Source organism: Bos mutus, chromosome 22 (genome assembly GCF_027580195.1).
Source record: "Bos mutus isolate GX-2022 chromosome 22, NWIPB_WYAK_1.1, whole genome shotgun sequence".
Classification (NCBI taxonomy): Eukaryota; Metazoa; Chordata; class Mammalia; order Artiodactyla; family Bovidae; genus Bos; species Bos mutus.
The window spans coordinates 49050603-49075155 of NC_091638.1; the positions used below are offsets into that span (position 1 = coordinate 49050603).

Here is a 24553-nt window from a genome sequence, read left to right on the forward strand (position 1 = left end):
GTCTTTCTGGCACTGAGTGGAAGTGCTTCCCAGTGTTCCTGTTGTCCATAGGTGTATGGACAGCACTGCTGTGTCGGCCCCACTGACAGGGGCCCCTCCCACGGGCAGCAGGGGTTCCTGTTGCTCCCTGTGCTGCTCTAGAGGAACTGAGGTGGCCGTAGACAGCGGCTGCACCGTCGTCCTCTAGGAGAGAACCTCCTTCATCTGGCTTTGCTTGGGGGATGACAGGTAGAACCACATTAAAGTTTGGCCAGAAGGAAGTGATGGTTTGCGGTGGTGTGCTGAGCTGACTCTTGCTGTGTGTCTTTCTGCCGCGGGTTGCAGGCGTTTGAGGAAGAGTCCTCGCTCTTTACGGGAGATCATGTCCCCTGCCCCAAGCCTGGATGTGCTCACTGGCCCTCAGGGCGCGGCCAGGCATAGGCCTGGCATCATCCTTTGGACAGGTGTGAGGACCTTCAGCATCTGAGAAGCCAGAGGGTCAGGTCTCCTCCCAGGGCCCCAGCATGAGGAAAGTGACGTACTCATTAGAGGGACACGAGGTGGGGCATGGTCTGGTCAAAGGGACCAAGTTCTGGCCCCAGTGCTGGGCCTGGATAAGCCAGTGCATCTCTGTGACCTCTGGCTTCCCCTTGGAAAGTGAGGACAGTGGTGTTGGCCCAGCAAGGCTGTCAGCACAGACGGTCTCGCTCATCCTGGCCTTGACCTCATGGCCCACCTTTGTCAGTGGTGTCTGGGAACAGAGCCTCAGTGGTCGTGCTCATGCATTGGCACCTGCCGGTTCCTCCACCCCAGGCTGGGGAGAACACGGGCTGGGTGAGGTGCTCAGCCCTGAGTCCTGCTGTCACTGTCACTCATGAGATTCTGATTTCTTCCTGTGCATTGAGGATCTAGAGTGACCATTGGTGTTTGTTCTTCTTGGTTTGTTCTCACAGGGTCCAGCCACCACGGTTGCCTTTTCAAGAACGGGGGAGTATTTTGCCTCTGGCGGTTCAGATGAACAAGTAAGTAAAGAATGGTCTGAGGGATCCCAGTGGATACTGAGTAGAACAGACAGGGGACCGAAGTGCCCCAGAGATGGATGGGCTGGCTTTCACCAGCTTCCTTGGCGGCTTTCAGCAGCCGTAAAGGCTGGATCCTGGGGTAGGGTGCTCAGAGTGGCGCCCTGCTTCCCCAGAGCAGGTGCTGCAGCGCCGACCATGGCAGCATCTCAGAACTCCTGCTGCTCAGACCAGTGTGGGCTGGAAGGAGTCTGGGTTAGTGTTGCCATGAGAAAGGTAAAATAGAGGGTTTTTTGTTCTGGTTTCTTTTTGGCCATGAGGCATATGGGATCTAGTTTCTTGACCAGGGATCACACCAGTGCCTCCTGTATTGGAAGCGTGGAGACTTAACCAGTAGACCACTGGGGAAGTCCCCAGAGTTTTTTAGGAACTTCTTTTTCCTGATTCTAGGTGAATAATTAGATAATTATTGGATGCTTTCCATGGACCTGGTAATGTGGGCAACACGGCAAGAGTGTGACCCCTCAATGAGTCCTCAGGGCAGCCCTGGGGAATTTTCACTTCAGCCGTTCTGTGGGTGAGGAAGCTTGAGTCTGAGCTAGGACGTGGCTGGAGGCTGCGCTCCACTGTCTGCCAGCCATTGCTCCCTGGCCTGCTCATGTGCTGTCTGAGGGACAGCATTTTCCAGCTCCACGACTGCAGAACTAGAACATGTGTGAGGAGGTCCTGTCCTGCCTTGCCACCATGTCCCTGGGGTCTGGCCCAGAGTCTGGGGCCTGGTAGTCCTCCCACTGGAAATCTTTCTCCAGGTTCTGGTGCAGCGCTGCTTGGCCAGAAAACCATACTTCCCGGAGCTGGGGAGGAAAGAGTGGGTGTTCTGAGGCAGTGTGACCTGGTAGGTTGCCCAGAATGTTCATCCTGCTGCTCCCAGCCTTATAGCTCTGCTGGCTTCTTCACCCAAGACAGTCCCACTGGCTTCCCAGTGAGCTCCAGCCGTGGCTGATTTCGGTTCAGTCTGTCAGTAAAGCAGAGGGTGGTTGGAGACACAGCAGGGCTACAAGATGGCAGGTGTCTTCCCACACCAGCACCAGTTCCTGTGCTGACCAGACAAGGCAGGAGGAAGACCAAGGAGACTCCTGAGCCTTCCCTGGGTGTGGAGTCCTGGCTCATTGCTTAGAAGACTAGGGAAACTAATAAATCCACACCATAAGTAAAGTTCTGGTAAAAGCACAAGAGACACCCTGGTAGGAAGTAGGGTCCCCCACCCTGAGCCCTCCTTCGGCAGCCACCGCTGTCAGCTCCCCATCTGCCTTCTTATTGTGTGCTCTGAGAGCCTTTTGGGAATGGCATTTGTCATTCTCTCTCCACATTCCTGATAGCCATTCCTCTGCTCAGGATTATTCAACAGTTAGACTGGTGCAGTGCACAGAACCCTATAAACAAGGGGGTGAGTGCCGACGTTCTTTTTGAAAAGGGGACCAATGAGAGACCCTGGATCCCCATCAGCTGGGGGTGATGAACAGTGCTGCTCTGTGGGTGGTGAGCAGCTTCCCACAGAACCAGGCTTATGGCTGCGTCCCGATGGGGGAAGCATCAGGGGACATTGAGTTTACATCTTATGTGGATCCGGCAGTTTTTCTGTGGCCTCAGTTGACTGCTGGACACGATTCACAATTCCTGCCATCCTGGAAGTGGCCCTGGAGGAGTGCTGACTCCCTCCAGCAGGGAGCACTCTTACCCAGCTTTTGTAAGAGGAACCTCAGGGCGTGAAGATCCTCCTATTGGGATGTAGAATAATGGGTGTGTTAACCACTTCTCTCTGGGGCCAGACTTCTCCCTGGGGCCAGTGTCTGAGTTTTATAGCAGCCCTGTGAGGCGGAAACTACCATTCATCCCCATTTCACAGATGAGGAAAACAGGGCATAGAGAGATTGAGTCCCTTGTCTAGAGCCACACAGTAAGGGGTGTAGCCAGGATCTTAAATCTAGTGGTATGGCCTGGAGTCTGTATCTGAACCACTTCTCACAGTGAGGCTGGCCAGGCTGCCACTGTAAAGAACTTCTATTTTGGTGGGGAGATAGGTGATAAACATGGGAAAGCAGACAGAGATTTAAACAACTACTGTGTCTGATGCCTTGGAGGAAATAGAGAGCTATGATCAAAACTAGCAAGAGGGCCAGGGAAGGCCTCTCTTAGAAGGTGGTGTTAGGGCAGACATTTAGCCTGAGATGCTAGGTATACAGAGCCTGGACCTGGGATGCCCCAGACACAGGGAGCAGCCAGTGCAGAGGCCCAGTGGTGATGGTGACTCTCCACCCTGATGGAGCACCCGATCCTCTCGGGGCCTGTTCAGAAAGTCTGCTCTCCAGGGAGGTGGGGCAGGTCCAGAGATGAGTGGGGGTGCCAGGTGGGGACCACAGTCCCACCATTGGCCCAGAACTTTGGCAGTAGCCTCTGGGCCCATTTTCTCCGTGAAGAAGGACAGGTAAGGGGTATTTCTCCTCCTGATTCTGTGTGCTTGTCGGTCTTGACAGGTGATGGTTTGGAAGAGTAACTTTGACGTCGTCGATTATGGCGAAGTGCTAAGAGTGCAGAGGCCCCCAGCCACGCGGGCCAGCTCCTCTGGGACTCTGGTAAGTGGCCTGACAGGCATTATCCTGACTGAGCCCTGTGGCTGGTGGACTGGGTCATGGTCAACAGCACTGGGCTCAGGGACAGTGGGGGCGCTGCAGGTTTAGGCAGGTTCCAGGGAAGAGACCTGGTAAGATCTCATGATTTACCAGAAACTTCTTAGGTGCTTGTGGTGCTTTGTTTCAAATCCGGAGTGAACAAACAAGATGTTAGGAGGCTGTCAGCATAGACTGCCAGATGCCTAGGCCCCGCGTCGTCTGCTGGGGGATTGTTTCTGTGGTTCAGGCCACTGGCTGGTTGAGGCCTAAGGAGAGGAAGGACCTCTCTGGTGCCGAGCCTTGGGCGCACTGTCAGATTCCTAGAGGGTGCAGGGCCTGAAGCCACAGCTAGGACGAATGGGAAGGGCCCCAGCCCTGTTCTCACTTCCTTTTTTTTTTAAACCATGGAAAGGAAGTTCCTCAGCCACAAACCATTTTTAGTACCTTTGTTGGTAAAAGGGCATTCAGTGTTCCTGAATTAAAAATATTCAATAGTTACCAATATTTTTTGGACAAATATTTGGGGTAGAAAAGATAACCGATATGGTCTCATGCTTTGAAGAAGGTAATTTTCAGCTTTGGCTGAAATAAACAGTGATGCCAAGGAGGTGGAGCCACGCGGATTGTCAGCTCTGGTGCAGGCTGCTTAAATCCCTCCTGCCTGGACCTTAGTGGCGGCTTGGCCTTTCCCACATGCAGAAGCTGGCCTGAACAACAGGAAGCGGCTTGCCCAAGGCCCCCAGCGAGTCAAGGTTGGCCCAGAATAGAACCAGGAAGCCTCCAAGTCCATCCCAGGGCTTTCTTTGGCTCCAGCAGAGGCCCCACCCTGCCCACGGCCCGTCCTACGTGTGGGACTCCCTCTAGGAACACGCCAGGTTGGGGTTTAAAGCTTTTCTTGCAAGAGTTGCCCTTGGCCCAGAGGTTTTGTTCTCCCTCCACATTTGCTAAGGAGTGTCCAGTCCTCAGCTTTTGGTTTTGTTGGGAGAGTGGTGGCTGGGTTGCCCAGTGGTCTGCTTGCCGCTATTTCATCTTCTACCCATAAAAGCATTTTCCAGACTGGGGGTTTTTCCAGTGGGGTTGTGATCCCTTGGGGTCCATGTCCACCTCCTCTACAGCTTCCTGTCTCTTGGGTATTTATGGTGAACCACACCCTGTTGAGGCCTTGACTTGTAGTGCTCTGTGTATTCCTGACCTCGTCACGATGAGTGCTCTGAGTGATTGTTCTCGTTCACCGTTGAGACACCTGGGGCGTAGTCGCCTGCTGCAGTGTGTAGTCCTGGGAGCCCACCGTGCTGGCCCCCTGGGCAGGGCTGACAGAGCTAGAAACTGCAGGTGGTAGAGTGCTGGCTGGAAGCTCTTCCCTCCCAGGAGAGGGGGAGTCTGCTGTCTGTTTCTTGGGAATGGTTAGTAATCAGCAGCAAGGGGAGAATCCCATGCTCCTTTTCTGGTAGCTTTTGGGAAAGTAACTTAGACAGCTGTCCCATGTCCCTTCAGTCTGAGCCAGAGACAGGGTGTGGGGCACCCTTGCTTCCCATAGCTGCAGGGCCTGGTCATCTAGGATGGAGGGTGTGCGGTGGGAAAGCCAGCAGGACAAGGCAGGGTAGGGTCTGGCTGGCCGAACCATTAGCAGGCCTCAGAAAAAACATCTGTTCCCGAGCTAGCCTCAAGCCCCCTGCCCAGTGGGCATCACCCTGTGGGGCTCAAATCAGGAAAGGGGTGTGGGACCTAGAGTCTGCACCCTGGCTCCGTGGTCCAAAAACGCTCACTCTTCTCAAACCTCTATTTCCATAGTGGGACCCGAACACCCCCACAGGCAGGCTACCAGGACCCCACGTCTGATGTAGGTGACTTCTGCTAACCCAGAAAGTGACTTGACTTTTTAATCCTAAAGTCATTCTTTGTTTCAGGCTTTTTTCTCCATTTGTCACAGGCCCCTTTGAGACTCTTGACGTGATGTGTAGGTCCTCCTCCAGACATACCATGCCCACACGTGCACGCCACCAGCATGTACTTTGAGTGGCAGCTCTGACCTCAGGACTCCCAGGCCAAAGAGGAGAGCTGAGGGGTTTGTTTGGCTTGTTTTATATATGTAACATAAAATTCATCATTTTGCCTATTTTAAAAAAAAGTATATGTATTTTTATTTATTTATTTGTCTGTGCGGGATCTTACAGATGCAGGATCTTTGATCTTCATTGTGGCATGTGGACCATTTTGCCTTTTTTTTTTTTTTAAGAGGTTTTCAATTTTTTGGCTATATAGGGCCTTTGTCGCTTCTGGAGGACTTTCTCTAGTTGTGGTGTGCGGCCTTCTCATTGCAGTGACTTCTCTTGCTGTGCAGCATAGGCTGTAGGCTCGCGGGCTCAGTGGTTATGGCCCCTGGACTCTAGAGCCCAGGCTCGGTAGTTGTGGTGCATGGGCTTAGTTGTCCTGTGGCATGTGGGATCTTCCAGACCTAGGGATCGAACCTGTGTTCCCTGGACTAACAGGCAAATTCTTTACCACTGAGCCATCAGGGAAGCCCCCACTGTGCTTATTTTTAAGTGTACAGTTGAGTGGCATTAAGTACATTCACACTGTTGCACCCATCACCACCATTGTACACAGAATTTTTTCATCTTCCCAAATTGAGGTGAGTTAGTTGGTATAGTGCAGCTCAGTGGCTAGGTTTTCCCCTGATGTGGGGAGGCAGGCTGACAAATGTAGTCTTCCTTTCTTGCCCACGGGCTTCCCAGGCACCGAGGTAGTGCTGGTGACTGATTCTGTGGCCAACCAGGGTGTCTCAGCTCCTCAGGGAGCCCCCACCCCTCTAACTCTGTCCACATACCATTCTTCCAGCAGCGCAGGGGTTCTCTGCCTTGGTGCCGTTGATCCCTTGGGCCAGATGAATCTTCACTGTGGGGGCTGTCTGTGCGTGTAGGAGGTTTAGGAGCATCCCACTGGCTTGCCTGTAGCACCCCCCACCCCTAGTTGTGATGGTCAGAAATGTCTTCAGACATTGCCAGGTGTCTCCTGGGGAGCAGCACTGCTCCTGGTTGAGAGTCACTGCGGTAACTCCGCCTTGGGAGTGAGCCCAGAAGAGGGGCTTCTGCAGTAGGGCTGGCTGGGGATGGGAGGGGCTTGGGGATGGCACTACCTCTGGAGCCTGTGATCCTTCTTGATGGGCCAGATCTGAGCTCTCCCCCAACCAAGCAACTGTGGCCCAGGTCTCTTAGTCTGGCTTTCTAACACAAGCCAATTTTGTAGAAATGTTTGGCTTATCAAACTTTGGAATCTCCAGGGGTGATGGTAAACAGCAGAAAAAGACCTTTAACAGTTTGATTTTCCTTACTTCACTTAAAGTGTGTTCTTGCCCTTCCTGCCTGCAGGCTTCCCCTGGCTCTGAGGTGTAGTGCCTGGTGAGGATTTGGTGGCTTGGCTTCTCAGAGAGCCTTGAACACCACTGCTGTGCCAGGGAGCTCTTGATCCTGATGTCCACCTTCCCCTCCTCTCCCCACCAGCCCTGTTTACACTCCGGGTCTCAGATTCAAATGCCACATGAGTCACCCCTGGGCATTTGGGGATGTTAGAAGCACATTGGGCCAGGTGCTGGATCTTGAATTCTGGACCACACGCCTGTTAGAGTTTGGCAGTCTAAAGCCAGAGGGGCAGACCATGGCAGGGGCGGCCCTGTGAGCCTGTGACAGCCCCTGGCCTGGACCCCTGCCCTGGCTGTGGCTTCAGCGCTTGCTCTTGGAATGAAGGCCATCCTTGAGCCCACTGTGAACAGAGCTCTGTTCAGTGCCGGAGCTATTTTCAACCTCTGGTTGAAATTCACAGCTTATTTTTAGACACATTTCATGTTGAAAAGCAAAAGCCATTTCCCAGCCCTTCAGAATGAGAATAATGGGTTCCATTTTCCCTCTATTCTTGGCTGAGTTGTGATGAGAAGGGATCTCGGGACTGTGGCTAAAGAGCTTTTTCTTCTTGGAAGCCTGCAGAGGCAGGACTGCAGCCCGTGCCCTGGGCTGAGAATGGACAGGAGACGCCACGTTCTGCCCTGTGGCGTGCTGCGTGGTGGAGGAAGGTTGGAAAGTTTCAAGCAGATGAATGCCTCCAGAGGGGCTTTTGGGGGTCCCCACATGCTGTCTGTGGCAGGGGCTTGTACTGGCATTGTCGGGGGACTATATTGAGCTCTGTTTCCTACTCCAGCCCTGGTCACCTCGCCCTCTCTCACTCATTCTCATGGTTCTCACTCCCTCCTGTGTTTTCTGCTCAGTCCCTGAGGCTATTGACCACTGTGTCTTGGCTGACCTTGGATTTGGCACCTGCTCTCCAAGTCCCAGCCACTATAGCTGACTTCTGCCTCAACCACAGAAGCATCCTAAAATCGTTTTTCATAGCAAGGATGCATTTATTCTGATAACAATCTTACTCTTGCCCTCCTCCAAACATCTGAGAGCCTGTTGTGCAATTAGGAAGGAAGGTTGTACTGGGTGGGGCAGGAGGTTAAGAAGGCCAAATTCTAGGTAATTCAGTAAAACTAGAAAACCACTTCCTGAGTTCTCTGAGCTGGCTGCCCTCCAGTTCAGAGAACCTTGAGGTCTCGGGCCAAGGGCTTTTCTCCACTCAGTTCAGGCGGGAAGATGCGGACTCCTCCTCTGTGAGATCGCACGAGGTGTTACCCATCAAGCAGGCACTTGAAACCGTGCCTAGCACATGGCGAGTGCTCACCAAGCTCTATTTTTAAAATTTGTTTTCCTTTTTTCTATTTTTAGAATGATCCTTTTCCTTCTTCTGTCTGACAGAACTAGACAAGCCCCCTGCCCCTGCTGTGGTGAGAGACAGCAGGCCAGGGCGTGAGGCGCTTCTGACCAGGTCATCTTCGAGGCTGACTCTGCTCCCAGGCTGTCCCTGTGAGGGCCGATGCGGCTTCCAGACTCTTGCAGGTGTCATTTATACATCCTGATGAGTAGCCTGAGTCCTCTCTGCTCCCACACATGAGAGCAAATCTATGAGCTGGGAGGAAGCAGCCCTCCTTTCCCCCTTGCCCCCGCAATTCCTTGGGGCACAGTGCCCAGGACCCCCCGAACCTCAGCCCTCCTCTTCTGTCCCCAGGAAGAGGAGGCCAGGTTAGCCGAGGCTATCTGTCCAAGGCCTCAGCCTTCACTCAGGGTGGTCCATTTCTTCTTCTTAGTTCCTTTGGTCCATGGAGCCCCTGACACCCCCTGTACCCCTACTTCAGTTCCCACATATTTTGTTTGCAGACTGGGCTTGACTTAAGGGTCCTTGGGCCCTGATTCCTGGCCCAGAGAGCCCTGGCACTGGATCTTGTCCCATGCTGAGGATCTGGGAGTCCTTGGTGGTGGTTGCTCAAGATCTGGGTTCTTACGGCCCTGGCCTGAGGAGTCATCAGATCAAGGTAGGGAAGGGGCCCGTTTCCACCTGTCTCATAGATTTGCATTCTTGCTCAGGAACTTGGGAGACTTGGGTCTCTTGGTGAGAACACACGTTTGTGGCTAGCATTCACTTTTCATAGTGAGGAGAAGTATGGATCTGTAGATGGGGCATTGTGAGTAATTAGAGCAGATGTGAACCACAAGTTTACATGTCTTAGAGAAGAGCCTCTCCTTTCTCTACTTGAGGCCAATTCTGGCTCAGAATTTTCCAAGCTATTAAAGGGGGTTCTTGGCAGCAGATCCTCAAGCAGTTGTCTAAGGCCATGCCACCCTGAAAGTGCCCGATCTCGTCTGATCCTCAAGCAATCAGAGTGCCAGGCACATGGGCATGGAGAGCCTGGTGAGAGACACAGGAAAGCAGACCCTCCCCAACCCTCCCAGCACCTTCTTGCCTGGTTTGGCCATTGTTGGGCCTGGCAGGGTCTGGACTTTGGGGATAGACTTGGAAACAGTGGGGACTTTGTTTTCATGTTTCCTGGGACTTAGTGGAGAGGCCATCTCTGTGTGACTCCTGTGGCATAATTCGTTCCTACCCCTGGTGCTGCACAGAGGAGAAACCTGAGCCTTAAGGTCGCCTGCTGGTGAGCAGCCCAGGCCCGGATGAAGCCTGTGTCCCTAGGTCTCAGCCTTTCTGTTAGGAAAATTGAGAGACTCTTAATTGGAAACAAGCAAGAGGTAATCTCCCCATTTCTTAAAGGGGCAAAAACATCCTGTCTTCCTCAGCCTCCGAGCCAGATAGCCAAGCCCTGCACAGGACAGACTGGTGACTCAGAAACACAGCCCTTTGTCACCCTTGTGTGTGTATGTTCTTGTGTCGACCCCTGGCAGTTCCCCTCGGGGCCTCTGGTGTCTGCATGCCCATCACCCTAGGTGAAAGTTGACTTCCCACTGCCCATCCCTGTTATCACCCACTCTAAGACCCCAAGGTTCCTCTCCTCAGAGGCATCTCCAGATCATCTGGGATGGGCTGGGCATCATATAGGACAACCAGAAACCTGGCTGGCCAGGGGCTTCCTGGGGTGAGTAAAGCACTCTTACTAGGATGGCTGCTGGGGAAAGATTCTTGGGCAGCCCTACTGGGGAGGGGGGCGATGCTGGAAACTTCTGGCTCTGGGAGTCCCTTTAAGAGCTTGGCAGGCAGTACTGCCCCTGTGTCCTGTCCCCAGCCAAGGCTGAGGCCTGGCCGGATGTGACACGTCTCTTCTGTGACCTCAGGCAGGTCATCTGGATTCTCTGTATCCTGATTTCTCCCCACCAGCCTACAGTACTCCTTTGGGCATTTTCCATTTTGCGAGCTCACTCTGCAGAAGACCATCCAGTGGGGGTGGCAGTGGGGCGGGGCAGCTGGGATTGCATGTTCCCCCACCTTTACCTGAGTGGAAGTCCTAGAAAGTGCTCCAGGTTTCTTAGTTTCCTTGAGAAGCCAGAGGATCCTAGAAATAAAGAAGCTCAGTGTTTGTTCTTTTTCCAGTAGTCATGTCTAGCTCTTTGCGACTCCACGGAGTGTAGCCCACCAGGTTCCTCTGTCTATGGAATTTTCTAGGCAACAATACTGGAGTGGGTTTCCATCCCCTTCTCCAGGGGATCCTCCTGACCCAGAGATCGACCCAGCTCTCCCACACTACAGACAGATTTCTTTACCATCTGAGCCACCAGGGAAGCCCCCAAACTATAATTATTAACTTACTTTGGGCTGCACTGGGTCTTTGCTGTTCCCCGGGCTTTTCTCTGGTTTTGGTGAGCGGGGGCTACTCTCTGTTCTTTTCATTGTGATGGCTTCTCTGGTTGTGGAGCACAGGCTCTAGGTGCACGGGCTCGCAGCACGCAGGCTCAGTAGTTGTATCTCATGGGCTTTAAGTTGCTCCGTGGCACGTGGAATCTTCCTGGACGAGGAATCAAACCCATGACTCCTGAAATGGCAGGTGGATTCTGATCCACTGTACCACCAGGGAAGTCCCCAAGCTACAATTTTTGAAGAAAGTTTCCTGCTTTGGACAGTGGCTTATGGGTACCATGACTGTGCACTGTCTAGGAGCAGCAGAGATTCTGATACACGTAGCAGAGGGCTCCCTGAGGCCAGCACCCTTCCCTCCGGCCCGCTATGTCCAGTTCTGGGAAGCAGGCAGGATCCCCTCTCCTTTTCCTTCCAGAGGCTGCGAGTGACTGCCTGGGAGGTGGGGCAGGGCTGCCACCAGGCACACGTTAAATAATTACTATGTTTCCCAGAAGGGGCAGGTTGCTTTTCACAAGCAGGAGAAGGATTTTGTGGAAGTGCATTGGGAGAAGTTACTGGGCTTCCTGGCCATGTAGTGAGGAGACAAGCCTTTTAACATATGACATTTACTGCAGCAAGCCTCTTGTGGTGGTTCTCAAACTTTGGTGTGTATCCGAATTTCCCTGAGGGCTTGTTAAAATTCACCTTGTCCCCTCCCCAGAGTGTCTGATTCAGTAAGGGAATTTGCATTTCTAACAAATTTCTGATGCTGCTGATGCTGCTGGAAACCAATAGATTGAGACCCTGGCATTCTGGGCAGGGAGACGGCTGGAAGGAGAGAGCCTTTGTCCATCTTAGGAAGTTTCTACAACTTGGGAGAGGCGCCTGGAGAATTGGTGCCCCTTCAGCCCAATTTGGAAAGAGGTGTGGTTGGTTCTGATCTTTGTGCCATGTTAGAAGTCCCACTGTTGCCCTGTGGTCTCTTTAGACCTAAAGGCACTCTTTAAACCTGCTGGGCTGTTGACAACTGAGCAGGCAGAGGTGTGGTTTTCTTACAGTCAGTTAGAGGGAGGGTGGGACCCCAGGCAGCCCTCTGAGCTTCTGCTGAGCCCGCATCCTCTGTGGGCTCCTGTCCTGGTCCCTAGTGCCGCTGTGTCAGTCCATCATCAGTGCTTGAACCCACGTTCTCCACGCCACCTGCCTCCTGCATTGTCCTCAGTGTTCACCTCTTACCCTGCAGATGGGGGTGCCTAGGTCGCCTCCGGTCCTCCAGGGCCTGCAGGGCCTTTAGGGAAGTTGGTGGGTGAGTCTCTGGTGGGCCACCTGAGCTTGAGATGGCCTGGGTGCTTGTGGCCCAACATTTAAACCCCCAGGTGGAGGTCGTCTTTGTAAAGCCTTTTGGGAAAGTGCCTCCAGATAGCAAGAGCAGCAACAAGCCCTGAGATGGCCCTGACAGCTGTGATATCCAGAGAATGGTGGGATGGGCAGAAACTGAACTCCCTTCTCCAGCTGCCGTTTCAAGGGGATGATGGTAGTTTCCTGCCACTGAAAAATTCCCATCCATTTTATAAGGTCCCTATCCAGAGGAGAAAGGCATAATTCCTAGGAAGGAAGGCCTATTAATGACTAAACCAACCAGGGGTGTAGTCTCCGAAATCCAGGGCAAGGCTCATTAACACAGTCACAGTGCCATGAAGGTGGGTGAACTTGACTCTGGAATCCAGACAAAGCCTGGATGCCCTTGTGTCCCTCTGAGTGCGTCGGAATACACCTGGTGCAGGAACCTGGGCATGCACTCACACCTTTAGAGAGCTCTCTTACCTCTTTCAAGGGTCTCAGAGCTATTTTGGGTTTCCTTTCCCCCGGCAGCCAAAGCATGGGTTTAAGGTCAGTGGAGATTGCACAGTTGCATGTGCATCTAAGTCGCTTCAGCTGTTTCCAGCTCTTTGTGACCCTATAGACTGTAGCCTGCCAGGCCCCTCTGTCCATGGGATTCTCCAGGCAAGAATACAGGAGTGGGTTGCCATGCCCTCCTCCAAGTGATCTTCCCGATGCAGGGATGGAACCTGCGTCTCTTGCGTCTCCTGTATTGGCACGCAGGTTCTTTAGCACTAGCGCCACCTGGGAAGCCCCCACAGTTGCACATGTGAGCCCAAATCACAGGACAGTGGGTTCCTGACATTGTGGCACTTTACTCTGAGGTTAAAAGGTCCTGGGCAGGCACAGGTCACATGCCTTGGGTGTTTTTATTTCACCTGTGGGGCCACTGCTGTGATGCTACCATTCTGGTGACAGCACTGATAAGTATCCACAGCCTGGTTAGGCGATGCTGACCAGTCTCCTCTCCACAGAAAGCCAGCAGAGGCCATGCACACAAAGCAGGAGGGTGGGCAAGAACTGAGGCTGTTGGCATCTAGAGCCTGCCTGCCTTCGTTCCCCCTTCCCTCCCTTTCTTCCTTTTTCCATGGAGCTTTCAAACTCAGAAACCTGAAAATGGAAGAAATGAGCCACAAGTGGAAATAGACTCAGTTGCTGCCATCTGACTGTGGTTCTTCGGCCCCACCCTCTGTTCCCCAGCAGAGCTGCGTTCATCCTTTCAGTCTCTTTCCAGATGGCACCTCCTCCATGCAGCCTTCCCAGAAGGAAGGCTGCGAACTCTTCCTGCTCTGCCCACCCAGAGCATTGCTTACTAGAGCAGCCCCTCTCTGCTGCAGTCAGTTATTTGCAGGCCTAACTTTTTCCTCTGTATCCACGTGGTGCTCAGCATGCCTCTGAAACAGGAAATCTGAGTTCAGTGGACACATGCCTGCTGTCTGTGGGCAGCATGGGTGGAGTGTGTGAGGCTGGAGGCAGGCTCTGGCTCTGGGCTTTTGGCACGTTTGATGGTCCCAGGCTAAAGGAAGGAAACCACTTGCTGGCCTGGTTTGTCAGCCTAGGGTTAGGTGGCATGGGGTGGTGTGGGTCGTGGAGGGTGGGAGAATCCACATGTTTGGACTAGAAGTTTTAGTTTTCCTTTTCATTTCATTCCTTTTCATTTTCAATGGAAAAAAGCCCTTTGCAGCTTATATTTTCCAGATTGGATGGCAGCATGGCCCATGTGGTATAAGGGTGTTGAATAATGCTTGTGTTTATGTTCTCATTGGTTACCATGGAAAAAATCAGAATAGATGGTTTCCATGGAGATTATCTTAAAATTAGTTTCTTTGAAGTTCTGGACACTGCTGCAGGGTTCACTGAATGCTGTTGGTGCAGTTGGGGCTTTCTCTGTGGCAGTGCCAAAGGCTATCCTGGATGTTTGTAGATTTAGCCAAATTTGCCTCCTGTGCTTCAAAGTGTCAGGACACCAGAGTGGGAGTGATCTTGTACCTCAGCTTCCTCCTGGGGTCCCATTTGCTTGGCTTCGGCTCCACAACTCATTCCTGTCACTTGGAAGCTTTTTTTTTTTTAACCTCCAGGAAAAAAAAAAAAAAAAAACCTTTTGGGAAATTATTAAGCTAGCACAAAAAGTAGAATATAATATAATGAACCCCCCATGTACCTGTTACCTCACTCCAGCGTTTTGCCAACCTTATTTTTTGTCTCCTCCCACAGTTTTTAAAAGAATTGAAATATTTTTGTTTAATCCAGCTATTTTACCCTAAATAAAGACTTCTTTTGGTTAAATAACTGAAGCTCTCTTACCACATCCAACAAAATGAATAATTCCTTAATATTAGGTGCCTAGTGTATATTCTCATTTTTCTTCATTGCATCAAGAACGTTGTTTTGTCCTGTTTGTTCAAAGAAGGATGTAGGAGTCTTTGAGAAACCCCAAGTCTCCCCTCCCAGCGTGGTCCTGGGACGTGGAGAAGCTCAGTGCTCCTAGCTCAAAGCGGCAGGTGGGCCAGGCCAGGCTGGCCTCGAGGCTCCACTCCACTGTCCTCACAGAGAGTTGTGTGCTCTGAGCTCCGAAGCCCTTGTCCACCCCCACAGATGCATCAGCGCAGGTGGGCCCGCCACCGCCAGCTGTCCTAGGGCAGGCGTCCACTGGGGTGCGCTGTCCCCCTTCGCAGCCTGCAGGGGGAGGGAGGTGGGAGAGGTGCTGTAACCTTGATTCACAACAGCTGTGTGCAATTTCATTTTCCAGGAGAGGGGGGCTGTGAAACCCCAGGTTGGGAGGAGGCCGCCTCCCTCGGCTCCTCCCTAGGCAGCACCCAGGTGAAGGCTTTGGCTCATTGGAGGCCCACAGCCTCTGCTGGGCAGTCTGGGCCAGTCCTGGCTATCTGTCTCACAGGCTTTGCTCACGTCCTGAGAAGCTGCACAAAATATGAATTACCAAATGGTGGGAGTGGTGCCTGGGGATGATCGGTGTCTCTAACTCTCTCTCCATTGAACCAAGTGCAAGGAGAGTTTAAAATAGCCAGCCTTTGTTCCTGAGGTTTTAAACATTCATCTCCAGTAGTTACAATGAGCTGTCTTCAAGTGGATCTATAAATAAACTGCTACTGTTCCTCTTTGTCACCGAGAGCTTCGGCGTCTTCCAGAGACGTCGGCTCTGCTGCTCATCTTCATTAGATGCCTCTCATCTGCCGGGCAGCTGCAGCCATCAGCAAGCTGGGCTGACACACACAGTGCGTAATGACAGCCACACGTTCATTTTTAAAAAGCCACAGTCCCCTTTGACTGACTGCACAGGGAAAGATGTAGCTTTGCATTGGAGAAACCTGGCAGTGGGGTCAGCATCACCATTGATCGAGGTCAGTGTCACTCATACAGAAGACCTGTCCACATGAGCCCTGTGATGTCATACACGTGACTTTTGTGGTGCTCTTGTCAAAAATGCATAACCTCACTCCAGCTGAGGGAAACTGAGGGATGTTTGACAATGTAACTGACCAGTAATCTTTCTAAACTGTCGCTGTCATGAAAAAAAAGGGAAAGCTGAGGAACTGGACAGATTGCAGGAGACTGAGGAGGAAAAACTAAATGTGGTGCGAGATCCTGGATAGGATTCCGGAACACCAGGATTCAAGGATGTTAATAGGTAAACTGGTGAAGCCTGAGTGGAGCCCTTCCTTGGTTTGGATAATGGAATTGTCCCCGTGTTCATTTCCTGGTGTGACCATTGTACTAATGATTATATAAGATGTTAACACTGGGGGAGGGATATATGGAAATTTTCTGTACTATTTTTTGCAACTTTTCTCTAAGTCTAAAATTAGATCAGAGCAGTTTAAAAAACAAAAACTGCCCTTGATGCTTGAACTTTATCGGAAGCCTTGATTTCCCGCCCAGGGTGTCTCGGTTCAGGTGTTTGTGGTGTGGAGAGCAGGTTTTTCAGTCTCACGGTAGGAGGTAGCAACCCTAGGGACTCAGCACCCAGCCTGAGGTGCACTGAGCAAAAAACTGGCCCTACAGGAAGCAGGTCGTGTTCAGAGAGCACTCCTGCAAAGGTGTCGGTCACCCCCTGGGCACCGCACAGGGGCGTAGTCTGCTTCTCGATGTTGGTTCTCAGAATGCTCCAGAGGTGCGCCTGCTCCAGGAACTCCGGGCAGACTGGCAGCAGATGCTCCACTCAGCGTCCTCCTGACACTTCCCTGGGCTGCGTGGAGGATCCACTGCCTGCCGCGCCCTCTTCCTTCTCATTTGTGTCCCTGACCCTGGGCTCTGCCTTGCTGCCTACCAGTGTGGGATTCTGGCTGTACCAGGTGTGATGACCTGGGGGTTTCCGGTCCTAAAGGCCTCCTCCACCCTTGGAACCAGAAGAGGGCCAGGATCTCCCCTGCGCACAGGAATGTTCTCCCTTCATGATGGTCTGCTTGCTTCCTGGCTGCTGCCACCAGTTTGCAATCACTTAGCCTCTATCTCCCTGTTTCATCCTCGCTCCCTTCTCCCCACAGCTTCTCTCATGGGTCATTTCAGTAGGACAGTACTACTTTTTGCTCCTGGAGGCGTATCTGGACATTGGAATGCCTTTCCATTTCCTGTGTATAACCAAGGCCCTCCTTTCATACCTTTGAAACATTTGGCTTCATAAACCAGCCCTCTTGTGTAGGGGGAGATTCTTGGAAACCCTTGTGCTGGGGAGTCAGCAGGAGATGTCTGGCTTTGAGCCCAGGAATGGCTGACATAGCTGGGGGTGGGGGCCTCAGTTTTGCTTTGGGCCTGACTGAGAAGAAGAGGGTTCCCTGGTTGTACATTTAACATGTACATGGGCCACCCACATGCCAGGGAGGCCCATGACCCATGCAGGTGTAATAGGAGGACTGAGGCAGCATGGTCTTTGCCTCAGAGGGTGCCTCAGGAGGGGACTGTGAGGTGTGAAAGTGGGCCAAGCTGCCTGCTGTCCTGCCATTTGGACAGCACCGGTTCTGAGTGAGGAGGTGTGGGTCAGGCATGTGGATCCCTCGTCCTCCATGTTAGACCAATCCTGCGACCTCTTCACAGGTCACAGATTCTTAGTTCAGAGGACTCCTTGTCTGCTTCCCATTGGTGGGAGCCTGGGGTCACAAGGTGGCTCTTACACTGAATTGGGATCTGTCATTTTGAAGAGTCTGATTAGGTTCAGAAGATGTCGTCCAGCCCCTTGTCGCTGGGCCTCTTGGCTCACTCAGTGCACAGAAGACCCAGGGCCTCACCCTCTTGGGAGTCTGGTGTGGAGAACTCACAGTGGCACCCTGCATGCTCGTACTCAACACAGAAGCCAACAGCGGCAACCAAACCCAGTGCTTGTAACTTGGGCTGGCTTGAAAGAACATTGGCAAGACTGCAGAACAATTAGATGATTTTAAGAAGCCAGAATTCCTCTTGGGTTCAGGACTATGTTTAGAACCAGAAGTTTCCTTTCTTGTTGGACTCCGGGCCGGAACCCTAAATTATAGGGCAGACAAGACGGTAGTAGATCTAGTCCACAAATATGTGTGGGGAGCACAGTACCAGCTTTCTTTTGAGCTTTGACTTGAGAAAACAGCTGAGCCTATTTCCACTGGAGAAGCTGGAGCTGAGGGGAGCCCGAGTGAGCTCGGCTCTGTCCCCTTCTCCCCTTGCCAAGTCCAGGTTTAGCAGACAGGGAGACAGGCAGACTGGATGACTGTTAGCTTTCCGTGAGGCCAAGTGTCAAAGCCAAAGGCCTGAGGTGAAAACCAAGAAACGTCTGTGTGTGTGAGTCTGTACCCTTGCTTAACAGACTATGTGATGAGCAGTTGGATGAGAGATTAGGTTGAAGAGATTTAACCATGGTGTGTGTGTCTGTCCATTTCTTCCAGCTTTGAACTCAGGGTCTGTACTAGGAGGGTAGCAGTGAGCCCACCCAGGTCACTCCCATCTCCCCTCTCTAGTCAGACCCAAGCCTTGGGCAGTAGTTTCTGGATACTTTGGTCTATTACAGAGTTTCTGTTTCTGGAGCAACTTGGGCAGAGGACAAGGTCCAGTGTTAGAGATTAGAAGAAAAGGAGAAATTTCAGTCTTGAGCAAGTGTTAATAATTAACCACCTCACCCAACCAGAGGGGGGCATTCTGTCAAGTCAGCTTGTGACATCTTTGTGGTAAAACTCCAGCCACTCCTGGCTTCCAGCCAGCTGTATGCAGACCTCGCTTGCTCGTGACTGGCAAGCTGTGTATGGACCCCTGAGTGGCTGAGGCCAAAGTTCATAGACTGGGTGGCTGCTGCTTAGGAAACCCTGCCTGGGACATCTGCTAACAACCAAGAAGTCACTGAAATGTGACTCTTACCCTCTGCATTTGGAAACCATCACCCCCAGACCAGTGGTGGCCCTCACAGACCTCACCTGTGGTCTTCAGCCTTAGGTTTCACCCACTGCTAATGTCCCCTGGCCAGGCAGTGATTTTCACCTTGAGAGCAGAGTGCAGCGATGGGTAGTATCACGTGTAGAGTCATGTGATGGGCTGGTTGGGGTCCTAAGGACATTTCAGTTGTAACTGCATCTTTTTAGGTCAGCCTTATTAATATACAAATAGTAACATTCACCATTTTTAAAAGTGAACCCTTCTGTGAGTTTCAGTAGTTATGTAATCACTACCATGATCACGTTATAGAATATTTCCATCATCTCCCAAATTTCCTTGTGCTTCTTTGTCGTCAATCCTGTCCATCCACCTCCAGCCCCAGGCAACTACTAATCTGCTTTCTCCATTTTTCAGAATGTGATATAAATGAAATCATACAGATATATACTCCTTTTACTCTGGTTTCTTTCGAGCTGATTATTTTGACAGTCACCCATGTTGTTACATTTATCAATAGTCATTTCTTCTTCTTCTTTTTTTTTTTTTTTGTATTTATTTATTTGGCTGCACTGGGACTTAGTTATGGCAAATAGGATCTAGTTCCCTGACCAGGGATTGAACCTGGGCCCCCTGCATTGGGGGCACAGAGTCTTAACCATTGGACCACCAGGGAAGTCTCTTCCTTGCCTTTTTGAGTGTCTCATAATTTTTTATTGAATGCCAGTCAACATGTTGAGGATGGCAGAGGCTGAGGTAAATAGTCTTACCAGGAGTTAAGCTTAGTTTAGCATTACCTTGCACTTAGGGTGAGGTCTGGGTGTTGGAGGATTTTTCTCAATGTTCCTGCTCCACCCCCAGCTTTCAGTCTAGCCTGGGGGCCTGCCCCTCAGAGAGTATCTGTGTCCATGGTCTTGTCCCACCCCTGGCAGTAAGCTGTTACTGCTTGTTACCTGTTGCTCGCTAGCTTTGTTGGAGGGATTCTCTGTGTCCTGGGCCAGTTTCAGGCTTAGGCTCTGTGTCCCTGGGTCTCAGGAGTAGGGCATTCTCAGCAGTGCTGCCCCTCCCTCAGCCTTTGAAGACCTCAGTGATCTGTCAGGATGGTTTCCTGCCTTTCCCACAGGAATAAAGGGTTTTCTCTCTTTTTGCTCTTCTCATAGCTTAAGAGTTGTGTTCCACAGATGACAAGGATCTTGGTGGGGCTTCGTGCCTTTTCTGTGACTACTCCCCTCCTCCAGGCCTATACCCTCAAGGATGGTCTTCTTCTATCCCTGCATCCCACCCTCCCCACCCCATCTTTCTAATGAATGCCCAGTGGAGGTCTGTGGAGAAGACCATTCAGTTCAATTAGTCAGTTCAGTCACTCAGTCTTGTCTGATTCTTTGCGACCTCATGGACTGCAGCACGCCAGGCTTCCCTGTCCATCACCAACTCCCGGAGCTTGTTCAGACTCATGTCCATCAAGTCAGTAATGCCGTCCAACCATCTCATCCTCTGTCATCCTGTTCTCTTACCTTCAGTCTTTCCCAGCATCAGGGTCTTTTCCAATGAGTCAGCTCTTTGCATCAGGTGGCCAAAGTATTGGAGTTTCAGCTTCAGCATCAGTCCTTCCAATGAATATTCAGGACTGATTTCCTTTAGGATGGACTGGTTGGATTTCTTGCAGTCCAAGGGACTCTCCAGTCTTCTCCAACACCACAGTTCAAAAGCGTCAGTTCTCTGGCGCTCAGCTTTCTTTATAGTCCATCTCACATCCATACATGACTACTGGAAAAACCATAGCTTTGACCAGACAGACCTTTATTGGCAAAGTAATATCTTTGCTTTTTAATATACTCTCTAGGTTGGTCATAGCTTTTCTTCCAAGGAGAAAGTATCTTTCAATTTCATGGCTGCAGTCACCATCTGCAGTGATTTTGGAGCCCCAGAAAATTAAGTCTCTCACTGTTTCCATTGTTTCCCCATCTATTTGCCACAAATTGATGGGACCAGATGCTATGATCTTAGTTTTCTGAATGTTGAGTTTAAAGCCAGCTTTTTCAGTCTCCTCTTTGACTTTCATCAGGAGGCTCTTTAGTTCATCTTCACTTTTTGTCATCTGTATATCTGAGGTTATTGATATTTCTTCCGGCAATCTTGATTCCAGCTTGTGCTTCATCCAGCCCGGCATTTCACATGATGTACTCTGCATATAAGTTAAGTAAACAGGGTGACAATATATGGCCTTGATATACTCCTTTCCCATTTTGGAAGGCCCTCTGAGCAGGTGCAAACCGCCCTTGCTCCTGTGGGCTCTTCCCTCCACCCTGGCCTCACTCACCTTGTTAACATGGTGACTTAACATGCTGTTAACTCATGCGGCTGTTAACATGCTCTTCTCGCCACTTGTACGGCACTCCGTGTCCCGCTTTCCCAGGCTTTGCCGGAGTGACTGATACTCACTTCCTGTTTTCCTTGGAAGAGTCTGCCTCTACTTACATTCCAGGCTAGTTGTTTGCTATGTGATCGGATTTAAGATAAGTTAACTGTCAGTTGTGAAAGTTGGACTATAAAGAAAGCTGAGAGCCAAAGAATTGATGCTTTTGAACTGTGGTGTTGGAGAAGACTCTTGAGAGTCCCTTGGACTGCAAGAAGATCCAAGGAGATCAGTCCTGAATATTCATTGGAAGGACTGATGCTGAAGCTGAAACTCCAATACTTTGGCCACCGGATGCAAAGAACTGACTCATTGGAAAAGACCCTGATGCTGGGAAAGATTGAAGGCAGGATGAGAAGGGGATGATAGAGGATGAGATGGTTGGATGGCATCACCGGCTCGAAGGAGATGAGTTTGAGCAAGCTTTGGGAGTTGGTGATGGACAGGGAGACCTGGCCTGCTGCGACCATGGGGTTGCAAAGAGTCAGACACCACTGAGTGACTGAACTGAACTGTCAGTCATGTCCAACTCTTTGCAACCCCATGAATTTAGCCCACCAGGCTCTTCTGTCCGTGGAATTGTGCAGGTAAGAATACTGGAGTGGGTTGCCATTCCCTTCTCCAGGGATAAGTTAAGATCCTTTTAGATTGTTTGTCTTTTTCTTGTTAGGATGGGATTATCTTGGGCGGGAGCTCATTATCCTTGTCTGCTTCTTGATAATGATGAAAAAGTGAGACCAGAGTAGTCAATGCAGAGAACAGTCAAGAAGTTACCCCTGATGGCTTGACTTCTTGTCCAGGACAGACCTGCAAGCCCTGCACTTACTTTGTTTTATAATGAAGATATATGGGTTGGTTACCCGTGTATTTGAGTGGCTGAGAGCAACCACAGATATTATGCAGTTCCTACTGTGTGTAGGGCTGAGCTCCTGGTAGCATATGATAGGCTGGCAGCAACAGAAACTGAGGCAAGCAGGTTAGCTTACTGTGAGAGCCCAGGATCCTGCACCAGGGTGGGGACACCCACAGGTCCCAAGTGAGATTTCCACAAAGTTAGATTGATTCATATATTTGAGGATGAGATGGTTAAATAGCATCATTGATTCCATGGACATGAGTTTGTGCAAACTCTGGGAAATAGTGGAGTACAGGGAAGTCTGGCGTGCTGCAGTCCATGGGGTCGCAAAGAGTCGGACACGACTTAGCCACTGAACAACAGCAGAATTCTGAGTTTCACCTTTTTTTTCTTGTAATGTTAAGATGTTTTTGTTTGGTAAGAGTGAAAGTTGTTGACTTGGTGCAGCTCCCTACATTTGTATGTGTAGGACTAAGGCTGTTACAATTTTTGCTTGTGATAGACCTAGCTGAGGACCACCGGGCAGGGCCCCTAATACCCTTTGATGTTGAACAGACAACCCCTTACACACTATTCTTGATGTCCCGTCACTGTCATTACCCACAGCCTGTCACGTGTGCCTCTTCCTACTCTTGCCCATCATCTTCTTATCTCTGCTTTATCACTTACTTGCCAAGCTCTTGGGGAATGCCACATCTGCAAAGTGCTCGAGTGCAGGTGAGCAGCTATGTGGGGCGGAACTGCTGGCCCTTTGCCTTGCGGGGAGGTGTCATTCCACAGGAATGTCATCGTGGTGGGCTTGGCTCTTTGAGGTGTCGTCGAGTGTGTGTGGAGGGCCTGGCGGCTCTGTGTTCAGCTCTGCCATGCAAGCATTCCAAGGCAGGTAGGGCTGGGGAATGACGCAAAAAATATTAGAGCCGGGAGCTGGGAGCCTCCATGAGGATGGAAGAGAGGCACTGGGTGTGTGGAAGCAAATCCACAGGCGATGTCCCCTGTCAGAGGCTGCTTCCTGTCAGGAACTGCCTGTACTTTGAGTTCAGATCCCAGCTGTCATTTCCTGTATTAGAATAAGTTATTTAACCTCCCTGATTTGCTTCCCCATCTGAAAATTAAGGCCAGTGATGCCTGCTGTGAAGGGTCCTTGTAGGGATTAAATTAAGTGACATCTAAAATGCTGGCTCGTGGGTGACAAGTACACCGCAGCGGTGTCCGTCTTTATGTGCCAGACGGCAGTGTGTTAAGCGCCATGATGTCTGTAGTCCTGGTGAAAGTAAAAGCAAGAGCAAATGGCGTGGCTGGAGGAATAGCCCAGGGCAGGCAGAACCCTGGACTTGTGAGCAAGGCTGGAGGCTGGGTACCTTCTGACAGTTACTTCCTGTCTGAGCTCAGGTTCCTGCAGCCTCTCTCCCCGAGGCCGCTGTCCTGTTTGGGGCACGTAGCTACTGTCCTCAGTCTTCCTTTGGAGTGGCTTGGGCTCAGAAGGAGGGTTCCTGTTGCTGAAATCAGTGGCACTCATCCCCACCCCTGCCTCCAGAGGCTTGGCTTGGCACTGTCCGTCTCTGAGCCATTTTGCAGAAACACTCAGAATTTCCATCCCGTCCTTCCCAGGCAGCAGGTAGCGCCCGACTGGTCACTCCTTGAGGACGCTGGTTGTCAGGACAGAGGGCTGCCAGGTTCCCATCCTTTCCTGAGGGAGCCAGGGGGACTCAGTGACAGGAAGAAGAGCGTGTGTGTCTGGAAGGGGGTTCTTTGGAAGTTGTGGGCATAGGCTCCTCCCTGTGGATGATTTGTAGATAAGCGTTCCTCACAGTCCAGCCCTTGGAAGTGCAGGCCCAGTTTTCACCCCCATTTTACAGATGAGGAAGTGGAGGCCCTAAGAGGGACTAAAACTCTTGCCTAGGGCCACCTAGCCTGTCAGGGGTAGAGCTCAGATGTTGGCCAGGGGCTGTCTGAGTCCCTGCTCTTCCCTGCTGCACTCTGCTCTGTCTCCCAACAGAACTGCCTGGGTCTGGGGGCCGCTGTGGTGAAGGTCAGTCAAGGCTTCTGAAGCATTTCCCTTTGGGATGGATGGGCTTTGAGAGCTGAAAACCCCCAGGCCCCATGGGCCAAGGTCTTAACAATGGCCACAGCAGATAGCAGGCGTGTGGATGTGGCGCTGCCCCTGTTTTCAGTTATGCTCCTCGGGTTTGTGTCTCACATTCAAATTCTCTTTAAGCACCGGGGCCTCCATTTTTCCAAGTTCAAATTGACATGCACTTGAGAGTGTTAACTAGGAGATTAGAACACTTTCCTAATAAAGGGAAATATGCAGGTAGGGGCCATGTGCTGAGTTGCCCTTCTTTGCTGGTTGGTACTTGTCTTCTGGGCGGATTGTTTTCAAGGATGCTGAAGCCTGCCCAGGGGAGCATGCCCAGGGCAGAGCCACTGGATTTGTCTCGGAGATGGGCCAACTCAGATGAGATGCCAGCTGGCTGCTGATCCTAGGTGAGCTGCAGTCATAGCTGGTATTCTGCAGTGGCCGTGGCTTTGAAGAATGGGGTAGTGCTGGCTGGAGTGCCCTGGGCTCTGTTGTGTTTGGGGAGTTGACAGGCTTCGAGCCCAATGATGTGTCCTGGGTTTAGAGGGGAGAGGAGTGATGAGTGCAGGCAGGAGACAGAGAGAGAGACACGGACACGTGGGTGGGTGGTGGCCGGTCTGGCTTTGATTCTTCCCGCTCATGTGTCTTGTCTCTGGAGATGCA

General features: G+C 51.4%; 1 protein-coding gene and 1 non-coding gene across 6 annotated transcripts in view; one reads left to right on the forward strand and one right to left on the reverse strand.

Moving 5' to 3' along the window:
* Positions 1-24553, forward strand: part of POC1A (POC1 centriolar protein A) — a 100718-nt gene that overhangs the window by 56476 nt on the left and 19689 nt on the right. For all 5 annotated transcript variants that reach the window (XM_070359191.1, XM_070359192.1, XM_070359190.1 and 2 more), the window contains 2 exons: positions 933-1001; positions 3533-3631. In XM_070359191.1, the coding sequence (XP_070215292.1) occupies positions 933-1001; positions 3533-3631 (168 nt within the window). The remainder of the gene's footprint in view (positions 1-932; positions 1002-3532; positions 3632-24553) is intronic.
* On the reverse strand, positions 19145-19217 carry TRNAG-CCC (transfer RNA glycine (anticodon CCC)). The gene has a single exon. It is a non-coding gene; the product is annotated as a tRNA-Gly (tRNA).